The sequence below is a fragment of the Anas platyrhynchos genome, chromosome Z (genome assembly GCF_047663525.1).
Source record: "Anas platyrhynchos isolate ZD024472 breed Pekin duck chromosome Z, IASCAAS_PekinDuck_T2T, whole genome shotgun sequence".
NCBI lineage: Eukaryota > Metazoa > Chordata > Aves > Anseriformes > Anatidae > Anas > Anas platyrhynchos.
Genome location: NC_092621.1, coordinates 2,247,526 through 2,275,012, shown reverse-complemented (window position 1 = coordinate 2,275,012; position 27,487 = coordinate 2,247,526). Strand labels below are relative to the sequence as shown.

At 37.6% G+C, this 27,487-nt stretch overlaps 1 protein-coding gene across 11 annotated transcripts in view; it reads right to left on the bottom strand.

Annotated features, from left to right (window-relative positions):
- The window catches only part of DYM (dymeclin), a 162,843-nt gene that overhangs the window by 44,337 nt on the left and 91,019 nt on the right, over nt 1-27,487 (bottom strand). For all 11 annotated transcript variants that reach the window (XM_072030751.1, XM_072030756.1, XM_072030757.1 and 8 more), the window contains one exon: nt 22,207-22,309. In XM_072030751.1, the coding sequence (XP_071886852.1) occupies nt 22,207-22,309 (103 nt within the window). The remainder of the gene's footprint in view (nt 1-22,206; nt 22,310-27,487) is intronic.

Genomic DNA, 27,487 nt, shown 5'->3' with positions numbered 1-27,487 from the left:
TCAGAATATGCTATATTATGGTGGCATTTTAAAAAGCTCTGAGCATTAGATTAATTGTAGCAGGATCTAGTGGCTGAAACGCTACCCTAAGCCAGAGAGGACATAACTTGTGCAGACTTCCTCTGTGATCATGCATAAATCCCACATCCCTTTGTGCCTGCATTCCTTGCCTACAAATGGGAGTAGAGGTACTTCCCAAAATCACCATGTTGGCATCAGCATGCGTACGTTAAAAGAGCAAGGTGTTCTGCCACTATGGTACAGGCACTCCACAAGCATTTGAAACCAGACAATAAACTTAAAAGAATGCTTCCATTTCTTTAAGACTTTATTTTGGTACTTGTCAGGCAACTCAAAAAGTTGTAAGAAACTGTTGAACAGCTGTCCATCTGGTCTAAGCATACCTTACATGAGGAATTGGAGTTGCTAAGAGCACCTCTTCTATCTAAAGCCTCCCAGAAACATTAGGACTCAGAATCAAGTGAAATCTCTTCAGCTACCAGGAAAAGAACAATCCACTCAACTTCTTTTCAAAAACTAAATGCTTTTACATAAAGTGTGTTCACCTTCAAGCAGGAGAATACAGGTACTTTAAGCAGAAATTGCTGTTAATGGTATTACCATCTACAAACATGTTATATCACGAAAAGGCAGACTGCTATTGGTGAGCTTCAAACAATTAGAAGTTACCATAGGTTATTGCTTATTAGTAGTAGTTAAAGTTTTTAAAAGCTGATGGTCAGAACCAGAAGTCTGGTTTTGAGCTACTGTGTTCTAGGTGAAAAGTCTGGGACCCAAATGCAGCTACAGTGAAAATTTCTGCCTGTAACTCATTACACCAAAAGCAATCATGTATAAGAAGAATGAACTCCATAACAAACAGAGATGTGGGACTGAATCCTAGTATCACTTATATGTTATTTGGAGCGTTATACGCTCCTATAATTAGCGATTAAAGCGTTTGTAAAGGCTTAGAAGTTTTCAAAACAGGAAAAAACAAGCAGAAAGCCAAGGACAGTGTTTGGATTAGACAATGGAGAAATGCTGTAAGAGCTGATAAAATGTTGCGTGCTTTTGTTGCTCTGTATCAACAGCACCAAGCCACAGCACCTCTGCATCTAGATGTGGCGTCAAGAAAGATATAAATAAGGTTATAAAAACATTTTGCAGTTGAAGAGAAAAAGTTTATCATGTTGCAGATTAACTTCCAGACCAGCTGAACCCAGCTGAAGTGCAGAACATGTATCTGCATTGCAAGACATCATCCACAGCAACCTCGTGCGAGTACTGCCTTGGACTGGACTGGCTGCTATATGAAACGACAGACATTGATTTGGGGGGACAGGTAGACTAGATTCGATCTATTAAATAGCATATTTATTATATTATATATATTAAATAGCATATTTATATATATTAATTATATTATATATATTAATATATATATTAATATTTATTAATTATATATATTAAATAGCATATTTAAGTGAGAGAGTAGTTAAAAGTAATGGCATTTTCCTATTGCTTGCAATTGACAAATTCAAAATGCCATTCACATTTAAAATAATTACAGCATTCCTTTACAAAACAGTTCTTGGGATAATGCCTCTATCGATAACCACGAGTACAAGCTTTCCCTGCATTATTATGCCCATAGAAATAATTATATTAATCATTAAAAGAAATGTGAAAGGTAAAGGCTTGGTAGCAACTCTTTGAGATCGAAACCTAGTCAAAAAAGGGGAAGGGAATACAGGCACAGCACTAACATTGCTGTTGGTAGTCCTAGGTAACTTTCCCATGTTTCCTCCTCAGGATAGGAATTAAATGTGGTAACTTTTTGCAAAGATTTCAATTTTCCAACAGAAACAGCTAGGCAAGAGGCCAGAAGCCTGGTCATGTTCTGGTTGCACAAGGAACAAACCAGGCAACAACAAATACAAAAGAGCCAGGTACAGCTCTGGGTAATCTGCACCTCTCCTGTTAAAAGAAAAAGGAACAAACAAGTGATAATGCCAGAGAAAAGAAAATGGAAACAAGCTGACAGGATGAGGAAAACATGACCAGTGCAGAAATGAGAACATTATCTGCAGAAAAAGAACTTGAGTTTGATAAATACTAAAAAGAAACACAAATCCGATGTGCAAAGCCAAGGCAACCTGGAGCTGGATGTTAAACTTTCTGACCACCCTGAAATACCATTGCTGGGTAAGACTTCCATAGAATTTAATGCTTACTTACTGCTAAAAGATACTGCAGTGCAAAAACAGTTCAAAACGACACAGCTTGTGTAACACGATACAGATGTAAAGCAGCACAAATACGAACCCCCATGCAGATGCTTCTAGCTATGTTCCTTACAGACATGTTCACCTCCGAGAAGATAAAGCACCTAAATCACTCTATCAAGGATGCAAGAGCTTGGCGTCACCAAAAACCTGCTTTGGTTATCACAGAATTGTAGGGGTTGAAGGGACCTCCAGAGATGGTTATGGTACCTATCTTTCAGTTTTCACATGTGAACATTCCCAGTGCTTATCCTTTTCAATTAATTTGTCATTAATTTCACTTCAACATTTATAATAATGGAGAAATGTTTAAAAGTTCCGTTATGAATAAAAGCAAATTTCCAGTCTCTAAATATTAATAATTCTTAGCTGAATAAAGTAGGCCTCTCCACGTATCATCCCGGCTAGCTTTCCTTAACCATTCCTCCTAACTTACACTATGTAACTTACAGCTATTATACTATAGTCTAAAAAAAAAGAAGAGGCAAAACTATTAAGCTTTGTTTTCTTTCCTTCTATGCTACTTTATATGGAAAATAACAGTCATTTGAGAATCAGAATTTCAGTCACTTGTGACATTAGGAAGGGACCTATATATGCAAGGATGGACGTAAGCTGTCTTTCAGGATGAAGTAAGCTTTGTATTAAGTTTCAGAGAGAAAGGAACACTTTTTAAGATTTCTGGTAACCCGGGGAAGCCATTTTCTCCACAATTGCAGCCTGTGAACTCAGCAGAGAGATTTTCCCTACAGCCAGCCTTCAGCTGCCACACCAGACGTGCCATCACAGCAGAACTGATCCAAGCACAATTGCTCCTGCTACAGCCCCGAGCCTCTCCTCAGCCCCTTGCCTGAGCCTGGGTCTCCTTCTCCTTGGGTGCAGGCTGTAAGCCCAGTGCTGCCCTGGTGCTGGGTGGTACCCTGTGTATTTCATAGCAGGGATGCAAGCTGGATGTTAATACATTTCTCAATGACATTCCGCATTTTTGACCATTTACCCAGAAAGACAGCGAAGCTCTGTTGCAATCCAGCGAGGAAGCAGTCGCGGTACGGCAGGTCACTGCGTGCTGCTGGCCCTGTCACCAGGGCCAGGGACAGGGCTCGCAGCCTGCTGGACACCCCCTGACAGCTTCAGGGCACAGCCACTCACACCTGAGCAGGATTAATGGTTCAGCTGGCAACTGCCAGCTCACCGGAGCAACAGTTCAGCTGAATTCAAGGAAATATTTCAGTCTTGCTTTCAGGATTGAGAACAAAATAATTACAACTTGCTTTAGGCGAAAAAGCACTAGCGCACAAACTTTAACCTCATCTCTCGTCCACATGTATTACAGTGTGATTAGCTATTTATTTATTACAAGCTAGGATTCACTTAAATGCAGCTTTTTTTTCCTTTTCCCTTGTATATGTAGTAACAGGCAATCCAATGCAAAAAATAACTGTAAAACAAAGTCTTCTTTGCAACTTATTTTTTAAATCAGAGATCTAACAGCATCATTTATTTTGTGGCAAGACCCATATATGTGGTGCTATGCACTACACAACAATACATATATGGATGCAGGACACCACCGTCTACTAAAAAGTCCCACTTCTCACTGACAATGCACTCACATTGCATCGCAGCAATTCTCCAGCCAACTGATACTTCCAGATAAATAACTGCTATAGGTTTCTGCCTGTCGAAATGGCACAACAACAATGCTATCAAAAAGGCAGTTATACAGTTAACACAATCTGAGGAGGAAGAAACTTATCTGCCTAAGAAAACAGCGCTCTAGCAGAGATGGGTAATGCAATATGCTAGACCTGCACAATGTAAATAGGGTAAAAAAAATACACACGCAAAGGAAAAAAAGAAAGGCACATCATATTGAAGTCTTAATCCAAGGAAACCTGATGAAATAAAGTGGAAATGTCACCTACAATATCAAAGAAATAGATGATGGAAACGCAGGCTGACAAAAAGCCTGTACAAACACAATCCTGAACTTACTGGTTATAACAACGAATGGCTTTTAGCAAGAAGTATCTTTCTGCCAGTAACAGGACGCCTTGACATCTGAATTCTCAAAAGTGCAAGTTTCTTTATGATGAAGCTCAATGACTTTAGTTCACAACTGCCGACACCACAGGCCCCTCGCTGGCTGAGCGATCAGCGCGCACAGTATGCAAAAGCTGCAAAGAAACTACTTAAAGGAGCTTTAGCTTGGTAATGACAGTCATGAAGCTTCAATAGTCTCCTTCCCAGCAACTCCAGAATCTGAAGCAGTGGAACTCACTCTGACTTTAAACATTCCCAGCTAGCTCTGACTGCCCCCTCAAGGTTGTCTGCTCCCTTTGCCTCTGTGTGAGCCTGATCCCTGTCCCTCAGCCCAGCACTGGCGAGGAAGAGTCAGAGGAATGCACAGCAAGCTACAGGACGATGCTCTGCTTACCAGGCACGGCTGTGTCACATTCGTGTTGCTGCATTTAGTCGGTGGGGACCACCCACCCTGAGTTGTGGGGTTGAATGCTACCATATGGGTGAGAATACGGAGAGAAAAGGTGAGAATGAAGGTTACTCAGGTGACCTGATAAAGAATAGCCTGTCTTCACTTCTGAGCCTCTTACTGTGATACCTCAATGTTAATTCTTAACACGGAGTATTTTCAAAGAAATTGCCCCCCTCCCCAAAAAAACAAACAAACAAACAAACAAAAACAAACCAAAACAAAACAACTTAGAAAACATAAAAGCTTGGAATTGTCATCACACACTACCTTCATGATGTGAATATAACTTTAAAGCCAATTTTGTCTACAATGGAAAAACAAGGATAGACAGACTGTATACTGAACACCTGTCAAAAGACAAAGAACGCCAAATTAACCAAATTAACCTCAGACAGACATTTTGCCATTCTTCTTTTTTTTTTTTTTCACCAGGGACAATCAAGAAGGAAAAATTTGGTAAGCTGTTCCTGATCCATCAGTTGTGTCCACAGAAAAGTCCAGATGAATGGACAGCTTCAGTTCATTTTCCATTGGTTATTTCCAGCTAGCCTTATAGATGCTATGCAGTACTTCAAAAGTTGATGTTTCTGGATTTTCAGTAGTTAGCTCTTCCACACCTGCTTGTAATGCAGCTATTATAAACTCCAGTGTGATATACTCTTTTGTGTGGAACAGACAAGTTGGCACTACAGGGAATTTCACCTTGATAACATAATTTAACAGCATCCACAATTACAATGATATAAACTTCCCTTTCCTCTTTACAGGGGAATTTCTACAGCTAAATAGTTTCAAATAATTTACTTTATTTTTAGTTACTTTAAGAGAAGCATATGTATCTTGTTTGTATTAGCTTTGGGGAGCTTCCAAAAGAGCTGTCTGAATTTCCTGCATTTTCAGCAGAAAATAAAACCTTCAACAAAATAAACTTGCTTTGCCAAAGGAGTGGAAGCGTGGAGAGAAGGAAGTGCATAAGAAAGCTGGTTTTACATTCATTGTACAAATGAATTCAAAGCCAACCGTTAAGTGACAGAAATCTTATCTTTGTCTATCTATTTTACTGGCAGATATACAGCACAATACTCTGTCTGTTGTATGTCAAACCCAGATAACTTTTGGCCATAATATTAACTTCTGGGAGAGCAGATATTAAGTGAAAAAGTTGCAGGGCTTATATGAAATAGAACCTCAAAAAAAACCCTGTCAACTGTGATACTGCTTAAAACTGGAAGTAGGGCTGTCACACTGGGAGCAAAGTTTGTTGCCAGACACTGCACTAAATAAGCTTACCATCCTGACACTCATTATCATGGCTTTCCTAAATAATTGAAAGACGAGCAGATCTGCAGCACTCTCACCATTTTTTCAAGCCAGCCCCTGTGTAACCTGGTAATGCAGTGTTTCCCAAATACATGCTTTCACCCCATATCAATGCAAAACACCAGGACAGCCTGCAACAAGGTTGGGCTGGAAGAAAAGCTGTGGTGGTGCACCCTGTGCCAGCTACAACAGCCAGTGAGCAGCCTGCTCCCAGGAAAAACAGGGAGAAGGACACCTGCCAAGGTAAAAAGTCCAGCCACATCAATACTTTGAAAATTTGTTTGCTACAGGATATGACTTCAATACTCATGGACCAAGAATATATAAATTTGTTTCTGAAAACATGCATAAATCTGAGCAAAGATGCAATTCTTTTGTTGGTACTTCCCATGCAACTTCATGGTACTGTGTTTATTATCTGGGCAGCATATAGTTATGCCATGACTCATCTCCTGGCCACTTCTTCACCTTCACCTCTTCTTCCATCCAGGGATTTGCTATCTTTCAAAATGCATTCCAAAAACACTTTATGATGAAGTACTTCAATTTATCCCTACCCTCCTATGAAATCAGGTTCCCAAATCAATCAGAAATTTCTGCTAGACACTGGCCTAAAATCCCTTAGTGTTTCAGCGGTTCTTGGTGATGCTTCACACGCTGACTGCACTGTGCACGTGCTCCCTGCTCAGTGAGGATTTTAAAATTGGGAAATCCATTTGTTTTAATTCTTGTACTGCATGTCATTGTGCAAAACTAATAGTGGCACGGGAAGTTACTCTGCTGAAACTGTTTGCCAGCTAACTGCTAACTGCTTCACTGAACGAACAGTGAAGTACATTCCCTGCCTTTATTGAGAGCATCTCTTTTGGCAGCACGGCAAAGCTTCATGAGGAGGGACAGCTGGTGACACCTCGTGCCAAACCCACAGTCTGGTTATTAGGAAGATGTGATCCGCAGGTCTCTCACTTCCTAGGGAAATGCTATGACTACTAAGCCGTTCTGTAACTGGGGACCTCTCCACTTTAAAAGGAAAGAACAAGCAGCCATTTAGACCCAAAGGGATGGTGAGGCACACAAGTGTGGGAGAGAGTCAGGCTTTGGCGTTTTTGTTGGACTGGGATTCAGGATCACAGCTGCAGGTGTTTTATTCCAGAGGATGGGACAATGGGCAGTCCCCCCAGCTTTGGCATTTCATCCCAGCCCAGTATCCCAGTTTTGTATTCCAAACTTCGTTTTTGGGAACCTCCCATTTAATTCAAGTGCTCAATTCCACACGCACAAGTCTCCTTCCCCAGTAATTTCCAATGTAAAAAGTAAAAGACTAAGAAAGGCATTTACTCAATGTGAACTACAGAGCTGCACTAGCACAGTGAAGCTCCAGCACGAGGGGATCCACCGCAGCACCCAAAATAGCTAACAGTCCAGGGGCTCCGACAGGGCCCCAGACACTGCCCATGCAAGAACAGAGTCATCCCAAACCACGTGCAACTGTGACAACAAAATGCAAACAGCATTTAGTAGAACTAAACCCAGTCTTTTTACTATGTCCCACCAAACATGGAAGGCAACTGTTTTCTGCGAAGATGTTCATTAGAATGTTCTTGCTAAAAAAATTAACATTAAAACTGTGAATCTGTATTGTTCTCAATCATGCTTGAAATAATAATGAAGTTTTCTCGCTATTGAAAGGAAACATACTCCTTACAAATCCCGTTTCTCCTTGAAACTAAGCAGTATTCCCTAGAGGTATGTGAAGATTTTGTTCAGTTTGACTGGTAGAACAGGAAAGGACGAGTTCCACGTGAAACCCTACCTCCACCATACAAAGGTAAGTAGATCATCATGATACAGGTTTTAATTAACAGAACCTGTCTATCTTGAGTAGACTTTTAAAATGTTACTCAAGTTAATAAAGTTTCTGATTCCGGCACTCCACATACAGCTTAGCTATAAAATGTCACCAGCAAAACTGTTAGGAGGTGTTATGCAATAATTACTGCTACATGAACTGAAACCCCGACACTTCCTAATTCATTTTTTAAATTGCATGGCAAGTCTTATATAATACTCACATAAAGTTCCACATTTTGGCATTTAATATGTGAGTGCTACTTAATGAAATCTCTAGACCTAAAAGCTTGCTTCTTAAAGATGACTTCAGACAAACGTCTTTGAAGCAAGTGATCCTCCAAAAAGGAACACTCTTAACATTTTTTGCATTCTTACCTTATGTGATATTCAGCTAAGTATAGAAGCCCTTATTTCTATCACAAAGAAGAATAACATGGAAAAATATTACATCTTGCAAAAAAAGACAGCAGATAGATCAATGTGCAACCTAATCCAAACAGTTTTCTTCACACTTTTCCTTCACACCTCCCAAACTTTCCTCTGTACAGGACACCACTGTTACAGGAATGTAAATGATCAGCTATTTCCTTGTAGTCTCTTCATTTATGCATCATCTCTGGCTACATTATCAACTGTTTTCTTTCACCCTTGTTATTACATTTGGCAGTAACAACTATGGCATTCATTGCAAAACACATACACATCTAAGAGCATGTTTCTAATGCAACAACTTCTGTCATTCAAAAAAATTACTCACTGCTATAGACCTATCTTTGATGTTTAAGTAATTTTAATTGAGAAAGTATAAAAACTGAATAAATATCAACCCCTCACTTAAGCTGTCAACTACGCAGAAGCTGAATTTAGAAATTCTGCACTGGTTCCCCAGTGATTACCTACTGTGGTTCAGCATCTTTGCTGTGACATTCAAAAACCATCATTACTTTGTATGTATGACAGTTGTTTTCCATTGAAAGCACCTCTGAGCATTTTTGACTCTACTTAAGAGAAGAAACATCATGACCGAGACTGTGGAATCCAAGTCCTCAGAAATGAACATGGACCGCATCATGTTTCCATCATTTTCATAACAATCTAAGTGGAAAACTGCTTATTGCTTTGCCTAATAGCATTCACTAAAAATACTTTGAAAACAACCAAATGTCAAGTTACTTGTGAGGAACATTTAAATGCATGGACAGGAACCAGGTGATCACTGATCCCAAACGCAGCACACGTTTCAGCTGTCTGAATGTAACGTGCTGGGAAAGATCTTGCGCTTCCTACGGTGCACGTAATGCCAGTGGGAAAAGAGTCAGTGCTACTCACAATGCAGTCAGCAGCCAAAGAACTCTGCATTTTTGCCTTTAGGGTAAAATTGCTATTGAAATTTCTGTAGGAGGCATAAGAAAGTCAGAAGGAGTTTGCAGAGCAGACATTTCACGTCATTACAGTGTGGGGATCATCATGCAAGCAAGCAAAGCAGTGTTCTGCCAAGGCCACCTGTACTCAAACAAGACACCTCGCTGCAAAGGTAAATTGAGTTGAACAAGATACGAACAGGCAATCACCATAAATAAATAAATAAATAAATAAATAAATAATGTAAACAGCCTCCTGAGAATATTAGCCACATTCAAAAATAAAAATATAGTTGATAGATCTAGCTGCTGTTCATGCAGCAGGTGAAAACATGCACACAAAACTTATGATGATGATGATGCAGTATTCTTTTTACATTGTAACTCCTTAAAAGCTAAAAAGTGCACAATACAAATTTCAGGTCCCAAATAACAGATGCTTGACAAGGGATTACAGGGCAAGATGCCCAAACTGTTGTAAATAGGAATATGCTGCTTTACAGCCATCATTTTAGCACAGAGCTGAAGCTAAATCATGAGGAGTGCTTTTATTTCTTCTGATATATTAGGATATAATAGCATGGTTAGAAAAGCAATTCAGATATACAACTGTTTATGAGACTACTTTACGTGCATACTATGCTCACCCTAAATCTTTCAGTGTTATTAAATACTTTGAAAATTCAGGAGGATAGATAAAGATGTAAAAAATCTATCCTATTAAAAGGAGAATCTGCATTATTGGTCTTTGAAGTGGTTAGCAATCTAAAGAATCTATAGGTAAGCTCTTTCCTAAGTTATAACAAAACATTTTTATGTTTTCCTCTTCCCTTGCCATCCCTTCAGAACTGGCCATGGCTTTGAACAGTACAATTTATTCTATAAAGCATAAGATGGGTCTAAAAATCCTCTATATGCAAATTACAAGAACTGCTCTCAGAGATTAAATAAAATGCAAATTGGAAGGAGATGAGACATAGCGTTTAGAGAGCTGATAGTAGACAAAACAAACACATAGAGTAACTTTTAGATACATGTTTTTACTATATCCCAACTTATTTTTAAAGTTATTCCCCTGGACGCTGGGTAAGGGTCCTGCATCAATTCTGATAAACACAGAAGTTGATGAGCAGTGCTCAGCTTCCTGTCTAATGGTCTGGAAGCATACACCAGCCATAGCCTGAATGCTGAAAAACGAACCTTTAACTGAGATTCAGAAAAGCCAAAACCCACAGAAAATAACTCTAGGAGTCTGTGTACACAGCTACCCATTAAAAAAATGAAATATAATCAACAGATGACATTTTTTCAAATGTTGAGGCAAAACACTCTTGATAGAAATATGGAAAAAATGCATTATCCAACTAAATAAAATTTCCTGAAATATTTATGAAGACTCCTCTATTCTGGGATGAAATTTAATTTTGTGCAGCCTGGTTCATTATACACAGCAGTGACACACACAGGTAAGGTAACTGTGTTTGAAAGACAGAGAAGCACTTGTATATGTTGTACATCTGTCCTGGAGTCAATCGATTGTTCTACACCAAAGTTCTATAAGCTATTGCGATTGTTCACGTACAATTTAGGCAAAGTTTTCTAATGAACTCTAATGATCAGATAGAGTCCACTGCACAGTGTGATAGCGAATCTTTTGTGAAAAAAAATAATTTCATGTTTCTGAAAAATTCAATAAAGCTTTTTTCCCCAGGGAACGTGACATGATTCCATGGTCCTGATACATCAAAATCCTAAAGATTTATGTAGTAATGATAAAACCTGCTATTATTTGTTCAGACACCAATTTTTGTTTTTCTCTGCATTGCATAAGCACCTAATTTCTTTGCAGGTGCTGTGAACAAGTTGATAGTAAGTAATGTAAGAACTTGCCTTTAGGAACTGCAACAGACATTCCCTTTTCAGTTTATTTGGAGAGAATATTTGTAGTTGGAACTTTTATTTCTGTTGCAAAGAAAACATTAACTCTAACCTGAAATGCTACAATCCATCTTCTATACAATATGAAGGTTGTTTTTTTGTTATCCATAAACTGTTTCTCTAAGGTCAAGTGTTTGTGTTAGCAAGCACACAAATGCTCCAGTGGAGCAGACTCCGTACATGCTGTACCAGCTTTGTATCAAGAAAAATGCAGCAGAACATAGTGTCTTTGAAGATGCCATATACTTCAGTGGCAGTCCACAGATCACTCAGCTTTGGCTCAAGCCTAAGTATGTACAAGAGCAATTCTGGAAAACCTTCACCACATTCCAGTAACATATCTGAATGGCAATAAAAAAATCTTACTCCTCTCAACTTTGTTTCAAAGTAGTGCAGGCAATCACATACATTTCCCAGCAGAATACGGGATAAGGATATAGCAGGCCTAAATAAAGGTAATCTATTAGAGCCTTTCCTCTTTATGAATGTTTTAAAAGATACTTCCCTGAAATGGTTTTATGTTTGTTATTTCACTGGCAGAAAACTGATGTAGAATGACTTTTTTTTTCTTTTAAAAATGTCTTTGCCCTTTAAAAGAGTTTGTTAGTTTTTACATAGATTAAGTGCACATACAAAAAAAAAATCCCAAGAAAATATCACCTGTTGTTGCTTTAAAATTAAAGTTGCAGGGTTCAATCCTCCAAAGGCTGATATCATGATAAAGACTGAAAACATAGGACTTCCCCTATCCCAATGGTACATGTGTCTTAGCATACAATTTAATTACAAATTCGTGTAACTATTATTACACAGAGTCCTTTAAGTGCCATGTTTTTATCTAATTCATAGCATGTTAAGCATTATTACTTCTTGTCCAATATCTAGGTAATTCTTCCTGTAATTAATCAATTCTGTGGAAAAAATCATGTTCATAAAATTAATTTTATATATGAAATGTGCAAAATGCTCCTCTCCCTCTTCGTTCCTAAACCATGAAAAAACGAGAAACTTCATGTGAATCACTGATTACATGGAAGAGTAACGTCTTTCCAATTATTTCTGTGAAAAGCATCAGGGTGACTTTACAATCCCCCCCCCCCCCCCCCCGCCCCCCCCCCAAAAAAAGAGATTGTTCTAGATTTCTGTGGCTGTATCTTATTGACATCTGTTTTTACAGGTTTTTCACAAAGTTGGTTCACAAAGGACAAGAATCCTCCACTTCCATTAGGAGTAAACAAAACTAAATTTCTCTGTTCTACATTTTTTAAATACTGATTTTTAGGTGGGGTAATGAGCAAATTAGTTTTCAGTAAGCAGCTTGTTTTGCTACATGTGATGTTCTTTATGAGCAGCGGGAGAGGAACCAACCCTGGCAGGGTATTTTTGGTTGTGAATTTTTGCCTCTTTCAGTGATTTTCTTTCTCCAAACAATTTTTTTTTTCCTCACTTCATACTAAGACTGTCTTTCAGTCTTATCAACTCATTCCTTCTAAAGAATTCCACTTTCCTTCAGCCCATCATTTGGTCCCTTGGCCACCCACACTGCCAATTAACAGCAGATAACTTGCATGACATTAAAGGTAATATTGTAGTAGGCTGTCCAGGGGGACACTGCATCTCCAAGAAGATAAATTTTAACTTGACCGGACTGTGGTTCTGTAACTTGTACAGGCTCTACATCTGTCAAAAAGGTCCCATTTTAAATTCCACATGCTTCAATTCAGGCAGACTTAAGTAGAAATTTGACAGATAAACTGTTTCACACGTGGTTTTATCCACAGTCTGAATTGCACTATCTACCTCTTACTGTCTTTTTCAATTAACTAATTTTTGGCTTAATTTCAGTTCTCACATTTTCCTCCTCTGGTGGTATTTCAAATTCCAGAACACAGATATCTGCAGTGAAGGAATCTGAAGAAGTCTGTTTTTTTGTTTGTTTTTTGTTTGTTCGTTTGTTTTTTTTTAAGTCAGCTTTATTAACTTTAAAACAACAACATCCAATTAAAATACTCAAAAAACTCAATAGTTAGCCTATGTCTCCCCATAAAATATGAAGAAAAATGGATGGAAATAGGAGATGAAATATCAAAAAGTTCTAATGTTTTAGCAGTATCTCACACAGAAAAAAAGTAACGTAAAAAGATTCCAGTTAAGTATTTAGTACCAAACAGTCTGAAAGGGTTTGAACAGATTTCCTTCTGTGTCCATTTCCTTCACTTTATAAGGCTGCATGTTTAAAAAAAGAATTACTGAGATGTTTATAACATATGGAAACATACTTCTGGTTTTTAAGCATTACATTTTTCAATCAAAACCTTGCTTGAGGAACACTAAAAGTTTGTTTTACAACATTGTTGAAATACATAGAAGTTACAAAAATAAATTGTACTCTTTCCAAAAATGCTGTGCTCTTTTGCAGAGCTCTTGCACTGTGTGTTTTTCTTTTTTTTTTTTTCCTGTTTGTCTATGGATGTTTGACAAAGCACAACCACACTGAACCATCAACTTCTGAAAACCTCTGAACAAACCCACGCATGTGAAGGACTGGGAGATGCACACACTACTGGTGGCTGCAGTTAGGCTTTCCTGGAATTGATGAGGCCATCCACGGGCCTATTCCAAACATGTTTTGATTTACTTTTTGGCAGAAAACCATCTGAAGACCATAATAACAAATAAAGATGCTTCTGAAGATCAGTACTGTTACTTTTTTCATCCAAGCACTTCAAAATTCTTCATCAGTCTGAACTGAGCAAATGTTGTCTTACAAGGTAGAAATAAACAGCATTTACAGAAGGACTTGTGAAGTCTCTCTCTTAATGGTGATATATTGTACCTACAGCTTATGCTGTGTCACACTCCAGGCTCTTCTAAAATCACTGCGTACATCAGGATTCTAGGTCTCCCAAACAAAACACAAATAGCTGCACAGTAGAAAATCAGTGCACAAAATTCTACTCGTTAATCTGGGGAGGTGTGAATGGGCCCTGAGACAGCACTCATCCTTTTCTAAAACAAATCGTAGCAACTTCTTTAGCTACAATCACCCTCTACTTTATGAACACTTACATAAGTGGTCTTATCTAAAAATGTCTTCTGAGTACAAGCATGCAAACTAATGTTATCAGTTATACCCCTTTACTGCAAAATAATGACAATGCCCCCGGAACTATATAACTAGTAGAGAAGGTAAATAAGAGAAAAGGTCTTGATGTTTGGCTTTCTTCAAATGTGTGTAATGACTAAAACAACCGGCTTTTAGAAGACCTCAGCAGCTGCTTGTATTCCTAATGCTGGCCGTTCTTTCCACTTGCCAAATTCTGTTCTCTTGTCTCACAGATCTGAAGAATAAATGATTTTTAATCAGATGATCATAAGATGCTGCTGAAACACTGAATATTCTAAAATCAATACAGATAATAATATTTATCCTCAGAAATTCTCAACACCCAGGAAAATAAGTGAAAAAACACTGAATGCAGTCTGTGTATGCAACACAAATACACAGACCTTTATATGAGACCTTTATATGATACCAGTGAGACTCCTGAATGATGAATGAAAAACATCTCTTTGAATCTGCAAATAGCAATGCATTTGTCCAAAAGTCCTTCAACCACAAGCATATTATAAGACATGATAATGCAAAGATGAACAGCAAAAAACCACTAGTCCTTTGTACCAGTATTCGGAAGTTTAAACTGACTGAACTTCACTAATATTTTTAGCACAGGACTTTAAGATAGTTTGTTCTCTCTGTTTAAGGATAATTTATGCAGCCTTTTCTCAGGAAAGTTTCCAATTCATTTCAAGGGAAGAACCAAGAATTCAGACAGAAGTGCAGAAATTTGCTATTACTAAATACAAGAGCTTGGTTTAGATTTGGGTTAGGTTGGTTATTTCAGTCTATTCTGAAAAGACTATTTTTTGATGATGTAAAAATAGGGGTATTAGGTAAGAGAAATATTCTCTAAACTAAGATATACTTCATCTGAAGGAGGGTATGACTAATATTTAGAAAATGTATTTATAGCCCTTTGGCTCAATAATGGAGTGGAGACAGGCGTACCTAAGAATAACCTGATATTGAAAATGTCACTTTGGCTCATAAGCCATCAATTCAGATCAAAAAGAAGGTAACTTAGTACAAAACAAAATGATCTGCATACTAAATACAGCTTAAATCGTCAGAATTCACATGCTGTATAGAAACATTACAATATGATTCTGTTTTACCATATACCACCTCAGTAAACAATAGCCTAAAAAGATTTTCTTGTGTAATTGTATTTGAAGATTATTAAAATACCCAGCAAAAGAATCTAAAAATTCATACAACATTGAAGGTGTTCAGACTATTAACTACTGAATGGCTAATGCAATCAAAAAATCTTACCAAGTTACTTAGTGGTATATAATAGAGGAAAATACTGACAAAAATAGCATTTAAGAGACCTAGGCAGTGTGCTTTTTGTGAAAAGTAGGTGGCTTCTGAGTTTTTAAAACACAGTACAGGAGAAGAAATGACCCTAGCTTTTCTTTTTCAGTATTTGTCATATATGGACATATTTCAATAAGGAGTCTTAAATTAATTTGGTAAAAAAACCTCCTATTCTGCCAATAGTATATTCAATTCTACAGCTAAACAATTCATGCACATTTTGTATACACAGAACTTACTGATAAGCAGTAGTTTTACAGACTACCAGCTAAACAATGTTAATTGCATCATACTAACTCTATTATGGCTGACCAGTTTATTTGGAAGTGGGTTTAATTTTATTTTTGCATCATTACTGAAGTCATCAGATGATCCCAGGGAAGAGTTCCTATTTCTTCACAATAGAACACATTTATTGGAAAACACTTATGCCTGGTGGCAGGGTTCTGCATTAAACCACTTCTTTAGATAATTAAAAAAAATTAGATAGAGCTGCAGCATATCCATGTAAGTAGAGAACATACTGTGGGGACACCAAAACACCACAGCTCGTATTTACTGTTCAAATATTGTTCACACTGATAGTATGTCCTACATGGTGGATAGGCTAAAATTGTAAACTTATTTGCATGTTATCCTTTGTCAAAATACATCTGCATCACAAGACATCACAGCCTTAACTGAAATACCAAACCCTTACATGGAATAATAAGCTTGGTTAGTACCCTGGAAGTGGCAGAACAGGATTTATATGACAATGTAACAGTAGACAAATATCACGGACAAAAGATTTTAGTCTACGGGTGTTAACGTTGTGTATTTCTACAGCATTAATTTTGCTCTAGTCGTTTAGCATGGCCATTACTACACTGCATATGCTGAAAATAAAGCTTACTTCATCCTTTTGGATTAATGGTAATATCATCTTTCATCCACTGTAATTTAACTAAATACAGAAAATGTATAAGTTCTAGATTTGTTTCACTATATTTAAAAGAGAGACAGTACTGCAGTTCATAGACCATATTTTAACTACTCTTTAGTAACCCCAAATTTCTAAGATAAATACGGATACCTTACTTTTACAATAAAATTTCTTTCTAGGGAGTAAAGGAAATAGGGGAACCTTTTAACATCTACCCATGCATAGGAGGGTGATTAGTTCAGGACTCTGAGAAACTAAATGAATGACTATTTATGAAGTACTTGCAGCTTTGAATATAATCAACTGTAATAACAAGATACAAGTTACAAAAAAATTCTTTTTGTTGAAACCACTTTTGTAATACTGCTTTTTAATAACCCTCATAATGGCCGAATTAGAAGGACCCCAACTGAAGTCATTCATCCCACATAAAACAAACATTGCTTTTTCTTCTTAGCTTTGTTTTACAAGCTACATTATTTCCAGATGACGCTTGAGGGGCCTAAGAGTTTCAAGAATTAGATGCTTAAATAGACAGCTGCTTTCTATTTACCATATAAATCAAGGATAAATCAAAGAAGAATCTAAATATTGGACTTCGTTTAGCCCATTATAGAGCACAAACTGAGAAGGAAAAGAAAAACGAAATTCAGAAATCTCATCACACAAATGCTAAGTTTAATTCTCATTATTAGTACGAGAGAAAACCTCGTTGACATTTGCAGAATTCCAAGCCTCCGTGTAACACTAGCTCTGCACAGCAGGTAAATTTAACTAGGTTGGTAAGGAGCCAGAAAAAGTCAGCTCTGACTGGGAACTCTCACTGTACCACCAGGCTTTGCTACTGCAGACTTCCATACATAGCTCACTGCATTCATATCGCCAACATGCATTAATTTCTATGCCTCAACTAACAAAGAAACAACAGATTTTGGACAGGAGTTTAAAGGATGGCTCTTCAGATACTTAAGGGGCTACAGTTATACTACACTACAATGTTTCTACCACTGACAAAATTCCTCCACCATTGAAGTGCTGTTTAAGTGATAGTCCTGCATGTGAATTAAATGAAGATACCAGCGCTAGATGGATTATTTTTAGATTTTTTCCTAGCTTAAGCTTCAACTGGATAGAAGAACAGGCTTAATTTTTACAGCCAAAATTCAAAAAGAAAAAAAAAAAGATAGCCTATGTGGTTAGTAATCACCTTACCAACCCTATTTTCTGTTAATGTTATTCCATTAAAGCAATGTAAGGCTGTAGGTAAAACCCCCATGGACAGTGGTAGAGAGAAGAACTCCTAGCAGATGGCAGTGGCGGGTTGCTCTGACCCCTGCCGTGGGTGTTGAGTGATTCTGGAAATGTGCTCCAAGGAGTTTTCATTTAACTGCTAAGCCTTCAAGCCCACCACCAGTAAACAAGAGGTCGGGCTCCCACTGCCATAAAAGCTCTTGTCCCTGTGTTGCATTAGATGATGCTGAAATAAATTTAGAAACCTAATTACAACTATGTAGCCAAATACATACCAAAGACCCAAGTGACAATGCATATCAAACTGTTTGAAACTAAAACTGATCCTACAGTTGGTTTTATTTTTTTTAAATTGAATTAGGGACTGAATTCTGAATCCCTGACATAAGCTCACCAAAATTCAGAACTCTCCCTCTCTCTCTCGACACAGTTAAGGAGAATCCCTCGTTACCAGCTGCAGCATACCAACTGTCAAAGTGCTCAGAAATCATGCACAATCCTATGAAATTCTTGAAAAGCAACAGTTTGGGCAGATGGTAGCTCCAATGACAGGTCTGATGTGCTATTTTCTGAGGGAAGTTATCATGCCTCTAGGTATGCTGCTACATATATTTGTGTCATGATATAACAGATGACATTAGGTTGTAATAAAATTACAAAGAAAAATCACTGATATGTTTACCGAAGTAATTTGTCTTTATTTGTACTTAAAGACGCAAAACACTATTATTTTACTACCAGTTTTCTTGTTGGTTAAAAATTCTGGCAAATGTGCTTTCACTGAACGTCAGAAAGCCATGAACAAACCTGAGCAGATTTTTCCCATTTCTTCAACACTGGAGATAGTCATAGACAAGGACAATTTGACAGAAGTGTAGTATTTCAAACTAGGTAATTAATTCTATGAAAATAGAGCTCCCGTTCTCCCCTCTGGCTTCTCCTTCCTGCTCCTGAATTGCATCATGTTGAGTACATTTTTATCAGGGCTTTCCTCCGCAATGGACCAGGAAGGTGCTCCAGGTCTTACTATTTTCTTTTTTAAACTCCAGAAAACCTCAGCAAGAACACTATAAAAGCCAACTGGGTCAGTTCCTTACTGTAGTTCACAACAAAAATACCTATGTCTTTGCTGTATGCTGGAGATCAGTCCCCAGCAGATACTCACAAGACCACAAGAAGCGTGGTAAAGGAGGCCCCCAGAATATTCTTACCACCATTAAAAATCAGCAGCTCAGGTCAAAAATTTTGTTTGTATGAATGTGAAAAAAACTAAGTACAGCTGAAACACTAATTCTATTCAAGCCCTCAGAAATTAACATATGCCTATCCTGTCTAGCACTCACAAATGGGCAGAAAGGCATGCAAGGGAACACTTGACTATAAGCAACACCTGGAGGAATTTTACATATGATTTAACCTTTGTGACCTAGGTATTGTACAAATTCACTTTTGGATTATAGAATGCAAAAAGAAAAATCATTTATAAATTACAGAATTATAAAATAATGAGAAATGTGTTTTGAAAACATATTTGACAAGTCTGAATGACACCTGTGAAGAGATTATAGCCTTCCTGGTAATCCTCCTCCTCACTAGACACAAACCCAAACAGAGCAGGCAACATCAGCATCATCCCTTTCTTAGTTCCACAGGGGGATAGAGGTAGAACTGAGAGATGGAGAAAGTCCTTCTTCTGTCAACTCAAGCTTCATGACCTAAGACACTTAATTTATCTCAATTTGGAGATTCATTGCTCCACAAGTTCCTTACGACATTCTTGCACCAACAAATTCAAGCAAACTGGAACAACTTACAGACAATGAAAACATGGGCTTTTGAGGAGCAGTAACTGATTGAAATCTTGCTGACACTTTTATTTAGACAACTGACAATGCTTCAGATTGAGCTAGAACATGAGCAATTTGGAAAAATTTGGAAAAAAAGGCACATAGAAATATACATTCTTTTCTCAAAATGCAAGCAATAAACTTCAATGATTTTATTCTCCCCTAAAGCAATCTTTCCAACTGCTGTTCCTCTCCTCCCCTCCTTCCCTATTGTCATAACAGTGGTAAAAGGGAAGAAATTCAGCAGACTATCTAAATCTCTGGGCAATGCTCCCCCAGTAGTGCTCCATAAACTGCAATTCTCAGCCGTCTCCACCTTTAAGGGGATGACTCTATGGAGAGTATGGAGAATACCTTGGGTCCTTACTTAGCTGCAGTATAGTTTGCAACTAGTATGTAAAAGAAGTCCCAAACTCGATGATCCTTGTGGGTCCCTTCCAACTCGGGACATTCTATGAACTTGTAAAACAGCCTTCAAGTACCAAAATCTTCAAGCACTAAATTCACACACACCAAAATATATACATATATATACACTCACAGATATATATGCATAGTGCCCTTATGTAAGACATGTGTAACACTTTTTTTCCTTTCAACAGCAGAATAGAAATGTTTTTGTCTAGAAAATGTAAAGGTCTCTTCACATAAAATCAACAGCCCTGAGACAATAGGCCACATATATTCCTAATGCAAGGACTATAGCTGTAAGTTAGTGTAAAAATTGCAGCCCTGTTATCTAGGCACCTGAAGAGGTCTGACAGTTGGTTGACCGAGACCCCAGGGTGTCTCTGAGGTTAGTTTCATATGAGACAGCCTGCAGCATCAACCCCAGCCCAGGGAGCCCTGTGCCCATACACCAGGCACTCAGATGCAGAAGATACCAGCACAGCTTAGGCTGCTGCAGAGCAGCTCAAGCTACTGAAGACTATTATGTGACACGATGCAGAATGAGGTAAGCTTGGATGGACAGATAATTAAAGCCATCACGTACACCAAAGCAGCTTCCCTTTGGCTGGGAAGCCCACTAAAACCCCATTGCTTTTCAGGACAGATCAATAAAGTGCCACGAGACCAAAGGAGGAATTTGAACACAAAGCAATGTAATTGCTTAAGCTGGAACCTGGCATGACACCGGGGTTAATCACCTCTAAGAAATGCAGTCCCAAGAGCCTTATCAATCAAAACAATCAGAAATGTTTAATGCATCCAAAATACGCAGTCCTCACAACTGTGCCCCTACATCATGAGCTCCTATTGATCAAGAAGTGGACCCATGGGAAAGGGCCATTTACCACATCAAATCCTCTCCAAGGTATCTGAAGTCTCAGGGGCATTCAGTTGTTCATGCTTATGCAGATGAAAGAGCTTTAAACAGCTTGTGTATCACCTTACAGGACAAACAGGCAGTGTCTCCTACTCTAAACACAAACTAGGAGGGGGCTCTTGCTGAGATGTTTCAGGTTCTAAAGCTGTTGGTAAGTTAAAGGTCAGACAGCAACTTCTGGGAGAGAAATCAGAGCCCCTAGAATCACAGGTGCTGTGAGGAGCTTCATATGAATTAAGGCATCATAAGGCAGCAAAAAAATACTTAACTGCTTGAGAAACCTGGTTGTCTCTGAACAACAAAATGCCTCCAGTTTTTATGGTGTGTGTCAGAAATATTAACTAAAAGATGCAGGTTAAGGAGCCTGAATTTAAGTTACTGAACTACTGTGTAATATTTTCTTTTTAGGTACTTCTATGCTAGAGTACTATGACATGTAATGACAAGCGTGTCCTGGTATATGTCTTAACACTCAAGATGAGACAGTTGCTACATTTTCATCCTCAAGAATTCAGAGTAACTGATCAATCAAAACATCTTTTTTAGACAGTATTTTAGTGAAAGTTCAAATGAGTACAAACCAAAGATACTTTGGTAGTACAAAGATATTATTCAAGTCCTTGGAAGAAATCTTTTTCTACTGAAGCTAGAGATTTTCCAGCAGCCATGCAATTAAATTACAAAATTGCTGCCTATTTGTGGGTATTGGCTTAGTAAACTGAAAAGAGTGCTGTATGTATACACGCGTTCAGAACATACCAATTTGACCCATGACTGCAGTACTCTCTCAAAGGCTCCCTAGGATTGTTCTCGACCAGTTTAGGTATTTCAACATACTGTGGATGCCAAAGCCCTGTTCTTAAAAATAATGTTTTTAACTGTATGATTTAAATATCCTAAAATATAAATGGCTTGCAAATTGCAAGTTGACAGGGTACAGTAAGTCTCTGAGCTATGAATAGTTGCGGTTTTGTTTTGCCATTTGTAAGTGCAAGTTTTTTTTTTTTTAAAGAAGTTTCAGACATGACATCATTCATGCAGGTTCCTGTATTTTGGTGTTGGTGGTTACTTAGTTGTCACACATTTTGATAAATCTTTGCAGATTTAGGGATGCACCACTTCTATTTTGAAGCACCTTCCAAAACACTAAGTTCAGTACTCACATAATCAGGAAGCGGAGAGTCATTTGAATCAAGGGAACCTCTTAAGGACTGCGTGGCTTGCTCCAACACCTTGTTGTGCTTTTTAGACAACAAAGAAAATAAACTGGAGAGAAAAAAAAAATGAAAAAAAAGAATTAAAATAAATTCACAGTAATGGTCTGAGATAATTAGATGACCTAGTCAGAAGAGATGCATTACTCTATACACAGATCTGAATGTGCAGATTTTTAAAACGCCATGTACAATCATTGTATGTGTGTATATATATACACACATAAATAAAAACATCTGGAATAAGCAACAACAGAATTTGAATTTGAGATATTCTAAAAAATAAATGATGTGAAGAAGATCCTGTGTTCATGGTTAAGTACTTAAAAGTCAAACTTCAACAGAATGAATGGTATACGTACAATTTTAGTTCATAACTGGTATGTATTCATTAAAAAACAATTTCCAAGCATAGCATCTCATGCAATATATTTATTTTCCTTAATAATCTTGAGTATTTTTCATTTCAATAGCCTAATTGCTTAGCATAGGAAGAATCCAAGTACATGACAGAAGCCTTGGCTATTTGGAAGCTGAGATGTCACTAGTACATGTTCTTCTCAACTTGGTTTTAGTTCAAGTCAAGGAATAGAGCATTACATTAGCTTTATAAATAATCTGTAAAATCAGAGGTCCATATGCATACAAAGATTTTTTTCGTGCATTTTGAAAAAAAATTGCATTTTTTTTTCTAAATTCTATTCATTTGTTGAAACTAGCAATCCTAAATCATTTAAAATCTTTTGCAGCTGTGCATGTACTTTAACTATAAGACATAATAAGATAGAACTGAATATTCAAGACCAAGTATGTGCTGTAGTGCTTCACAAATACAAAACAGGGCAGAGCTCTCCTGCTGCAATCCTATGATTTAAATTGAGTTTGGGAAAGATGGCAGGTGCATTTATAAAACAATAAGGCTACACAAAAATAAAAGCTATAGAATTCACACTACTGGACTGGATGGATTGATGGATTTTGATGGATTGGTTTGTTGGATGACAAAAAACAGCACATGTGGAATTAAGGAAACACCTCTGTGCACATGGATGCTTACAGCAGACGGCATCATTTCACATATATGGAGAATATAACCTCAATTGCAAAGGTGCAAGAGACTTGAAAAAAGCAGAAGCAGTGGACAAAGGGTGATGGCTAGTGCTTAGCAGCTTCAAGGAGTCAGATACTTCTGTAAAACTGCTGGATTCCTACAACACTGTCGTCAATTTAGAGATAACTCATAGAGACAGAAACCTGAATAGATGAAAATACCTTGTAAGTTAGGAAAGGAGCTGACTACAAGTGGGTTCAACAACATCAACTATCAACAGAGGGTACAATAAAAGCAGCAAAACACGTAGCAGACAAAAACCCCACAAAACTACAGTCAATTTGTTATCTGTTTTTCTCCAAAATGTTTTCAGAGCAGTAGCAGACTCCTTGTTCACCAGATTCAGTTAGACAATATTAAAGTCAATTTAATAAACAAAAAAGTGGCAAAACACTAGTTCAGTGTTATATTCTAAATAGCGTGTATTTCTTGGAACTAGAGGACAACTTCAGTGCTGAGTGATGTGCTTAGAAAGCTTTTCTGCATCAAGAAATGATAGTCAGAATTCGAAGAAGTACTCTTTATTTTCAACCGAAAAAATAACATTGATATCAAATCCTCTGCAGCCTTAAGAGCAAATTCTCAGACTATCAGTGCTTGTCCCCTCATTGCAAGCCAAGAGTTTCAGGAAAATGTTTTTTCAACACTTCTCACAGTTGCAAGGAATTAGTTATGCTTCTCAAGCCCAAAGCTTACATCTTGAGAACAAACTCAGTAAATCCCACTATTTTCCTACACCTCTTCAGTCAGATATTTCTTAGAACAGATTAACAGTTCACGTTTGAGGACAACCTTCGCTGCATTTCAGACAACTAATTAACCCCCATGAGAGCCCTTGGCTATGTTGTACCATCCTCAAAGTTCAGCCAGAGTCTGACTGTGGGAGAACCAGCCTCGAGACCACACAGCCAAAAGTGAGGCCAGCAATGCTGGTGTGCCTGTCTCTCTTGCTGGGATGGAGATAATCTCAGCTGGACTGATGTGGCAAGAATGCCAGATGAGATTAGAAAGCAACCCTTCTCTGTACTGGTAGTAAGAGTTGAGAAACATTTAGAGTTTTTATGATAAGATAACACAATAGTTTTGATGTCATGAAAAGTGGAATTCTGTTTTTTCCTTCATGCTGTCCAACAAAGCCTTGGCAAGCTATCTAATTCCTGGGACAAATGTTAACCTTCCACTAATTCGCAGTCATTAGTCAAAACCACCAATCACCTGTTAAACAGGGAACAAGCAACACAGAAATAAGATATATTAATAGGATTTCCAGGATTTTCCTTTCAGCTACTGTATTCACAGACTGAAATTTTTGTTCAAATTAAAATTTGGATTTGCAGGCTGGTCCTTTGCCTGAAACAGCAGTGCTACTTTTAGAATCACTGGTATTTTTGAAGGCTCAGATTTCAGAGATACTGCCATCAGCACCATCTAGTGCTGTGGAGACAGAATAATCGCTTAAAACCAACCTGGTGATGCTTACAGGGGGTGCAGCAAGAACAGGTTAAATCTTGTGTCTGCTTCAGAAGACACTGTCAATTCCACAAAGAGGAAGACAGAATTTGGATGAAATAGGATTTCCAACAGGTAGCTTTTTTTTTTCCCAATAAATAAATAAATAAATAAATAAATAAATAAATCTTTTTGGCTCTAAATGAAATGTGAATAAAACAAAGAATTGGGATCAGATTTTGAAAAGTGTGTTTATTCAACACATCTGAGTAGGAGAATGCACATACATTAGTATTCTGCATGGAACTGGAACACCAAAAAGCAAATTTATTTTCTTTGGCAGAATGAAGAGAAATGGGGTAAGAGGGAGAAAAAAAAAGGGTAGAAGAATATTTCTTGATACCCTACTTTTGCTTCTTCTTCTTTTTTTTTTTTTTTTTTTTTTTTACTAAGTGTAACATAATTAAAGCAGACTGCTTGTTTACTGCATAAGCAGGCACTCGGTAGCTGATTTCTATTTCTGAATCAGCACTGGGGGGGTAAGCTCTATTATACGTTGTCTTTGGCAATGGGGCTTCCCCTTGCAAAGTTTTGCTTTCCTGCCACAGCTCATCACCTTTGCACCTGTGCTGAAACACTTCTTTGTGGGACTGTTGCCCAGAACACCAATATTCAGGTTAAAAAAAAATCAGTTTTCTTCACAGATTGGTTGTCCTTTCCAGAGCACAGTCCCTTAGAGGAGTCAAACTGACACAGCAGTATGAGGGCAGGGACACGTAGGCAGGAACTTTCCATACTGAGAATGAAAACATAGCACAGAACTACGCCCAGAGAGCACGAGAGGAAGAGTGAACTGCAAACTTTCAAATAGCTCCAAAGAAACAGTACAGCTAGACAGAAAAAAGGCCAAATACTGCAATTATTCACTGAACACAGAGCTCCAAAGGAAGCAGCGCTGCCAAGATGGGTGTAAACTTTGCCACCAAGTACTTCACTTACAATTCCTCTATCTGTGACTCTGAAAAGAACCTTGACAAATATGAACTTCATTTCTGAAGTATCAGAATAGATTTAGTTGCAATCCCCAAATCATTTCATGAAATTTAGCTCATTGAGGTTTTTTTATCATAAGACAAACGTTGCCTTCTAAAGGAGGTGCTTGGTTTTGAGGTAGTCACATCTTCAGCGTCTGTAAGGTTTTAGGGTCTATTTTCAGTTTTTAAGGCATGAATAATGGTATTAAAAATAGAAATGATGTTTTACATAATGTCAAAGTTGTTCCCACCCCACTGTAGGGTACGTGAGACTAGTGACAATTCATGCACAGGTGGAAATTAAGACTGTCTCCCAAATTCCCCTCACGTGTCTTAGTCATACTTCTATTTTTGCACCACTAAAACTGGGTATGCATATTTTTCAATTTGATCTTTCAAGCCACGTGGTCGTGGAGGGTGGCCTCCACAGATTGACAAGGACATGGGATTTTATACCAGAATACTTATGTTTGTCTTTTCATCACCTTCAGAGCAGCTATGGACCTGGACAGCTCTTTGATTTCACTCATTCTAGACAATTTATACCAATGACATATTATGTTCAGAACAATGAAAATGAGTTAGTGCTCCAACCCAACTCTCACAGAAGTGCTTATGGACCAATGTTTAGCAAACAAAATAAAAGGTTGGAATAATAGCTAGATGAAATAGCAGCTGGCATCTATTCCAGATCTTCAAATCATACCATGGATGAGCTGAACCAGCGAGGATGACCCAGGTCTGAATGGCAGTCTCAAGGTCTTGTACTTCTGATTTTTAGGAATTATGAAAGTACTGGTTCCTTAACTACTTCTATAAAGATGAAACATTCCTTTTTAATTTAACACAAGGCTGAACCTCAACCAATAAAGAAATGATTACAGACTAAATGGCAGCGGTTGCTTAAACACAAGTCATTTCATTATGTGCTATTTGCACACACAGTAAAATTCAAACCAGTAATATATGAACTTAACACTTTCAAAAAAGCCAATTCCAAACAGCGCATGGATCCAAAAAAATGCCAATAATGGGAACTCATTTAACAACTTTCCTCTTGGTCCACCAAAAGTCACAAGCCAACAATCAAGAAAAAATCCTAAGCATCTGCAATTTCTGCAGGAAGTATAATTTACAGTGGATTGAAACGGCTCACAAAGTATACTTGTCATGTACAAAAAATTAATGCATAAAAAACATTTTTAAACAGTTAAAAAAAAGATAAGGGAATTAAAATTAGAAGATGAAAGTAAATCCAAAGACAGTAATTGCCAAAAAAAATAGCATGAGAAAAAAAAAAAAGACTGTGACTAGATTTAAAAATGATTTTTTTTTGTCCCTTATACACATTAAATAGTCAATTATTGCTGCATTAGCAGATGTAAACAATGGACCTCAAAAGAATAATGAAAAAAAAAAAAGGGGGGGGGGGAAATGCGTCCCATAACTATTTACATTATATAAAGGAAAATGGTCATACTCAAAATGGTAAGCAAATGTTTTTCAGGAAAACAGTATTATTACAGAACAGCTAATAAAGGCAGACAGTTAAGTAGACAGACCTGATAACTCCTATATATAGAAGTAAAATATTCCAGAAAGCTTCTCTACAAGGTCATTCTTGTTGACTGTCAAT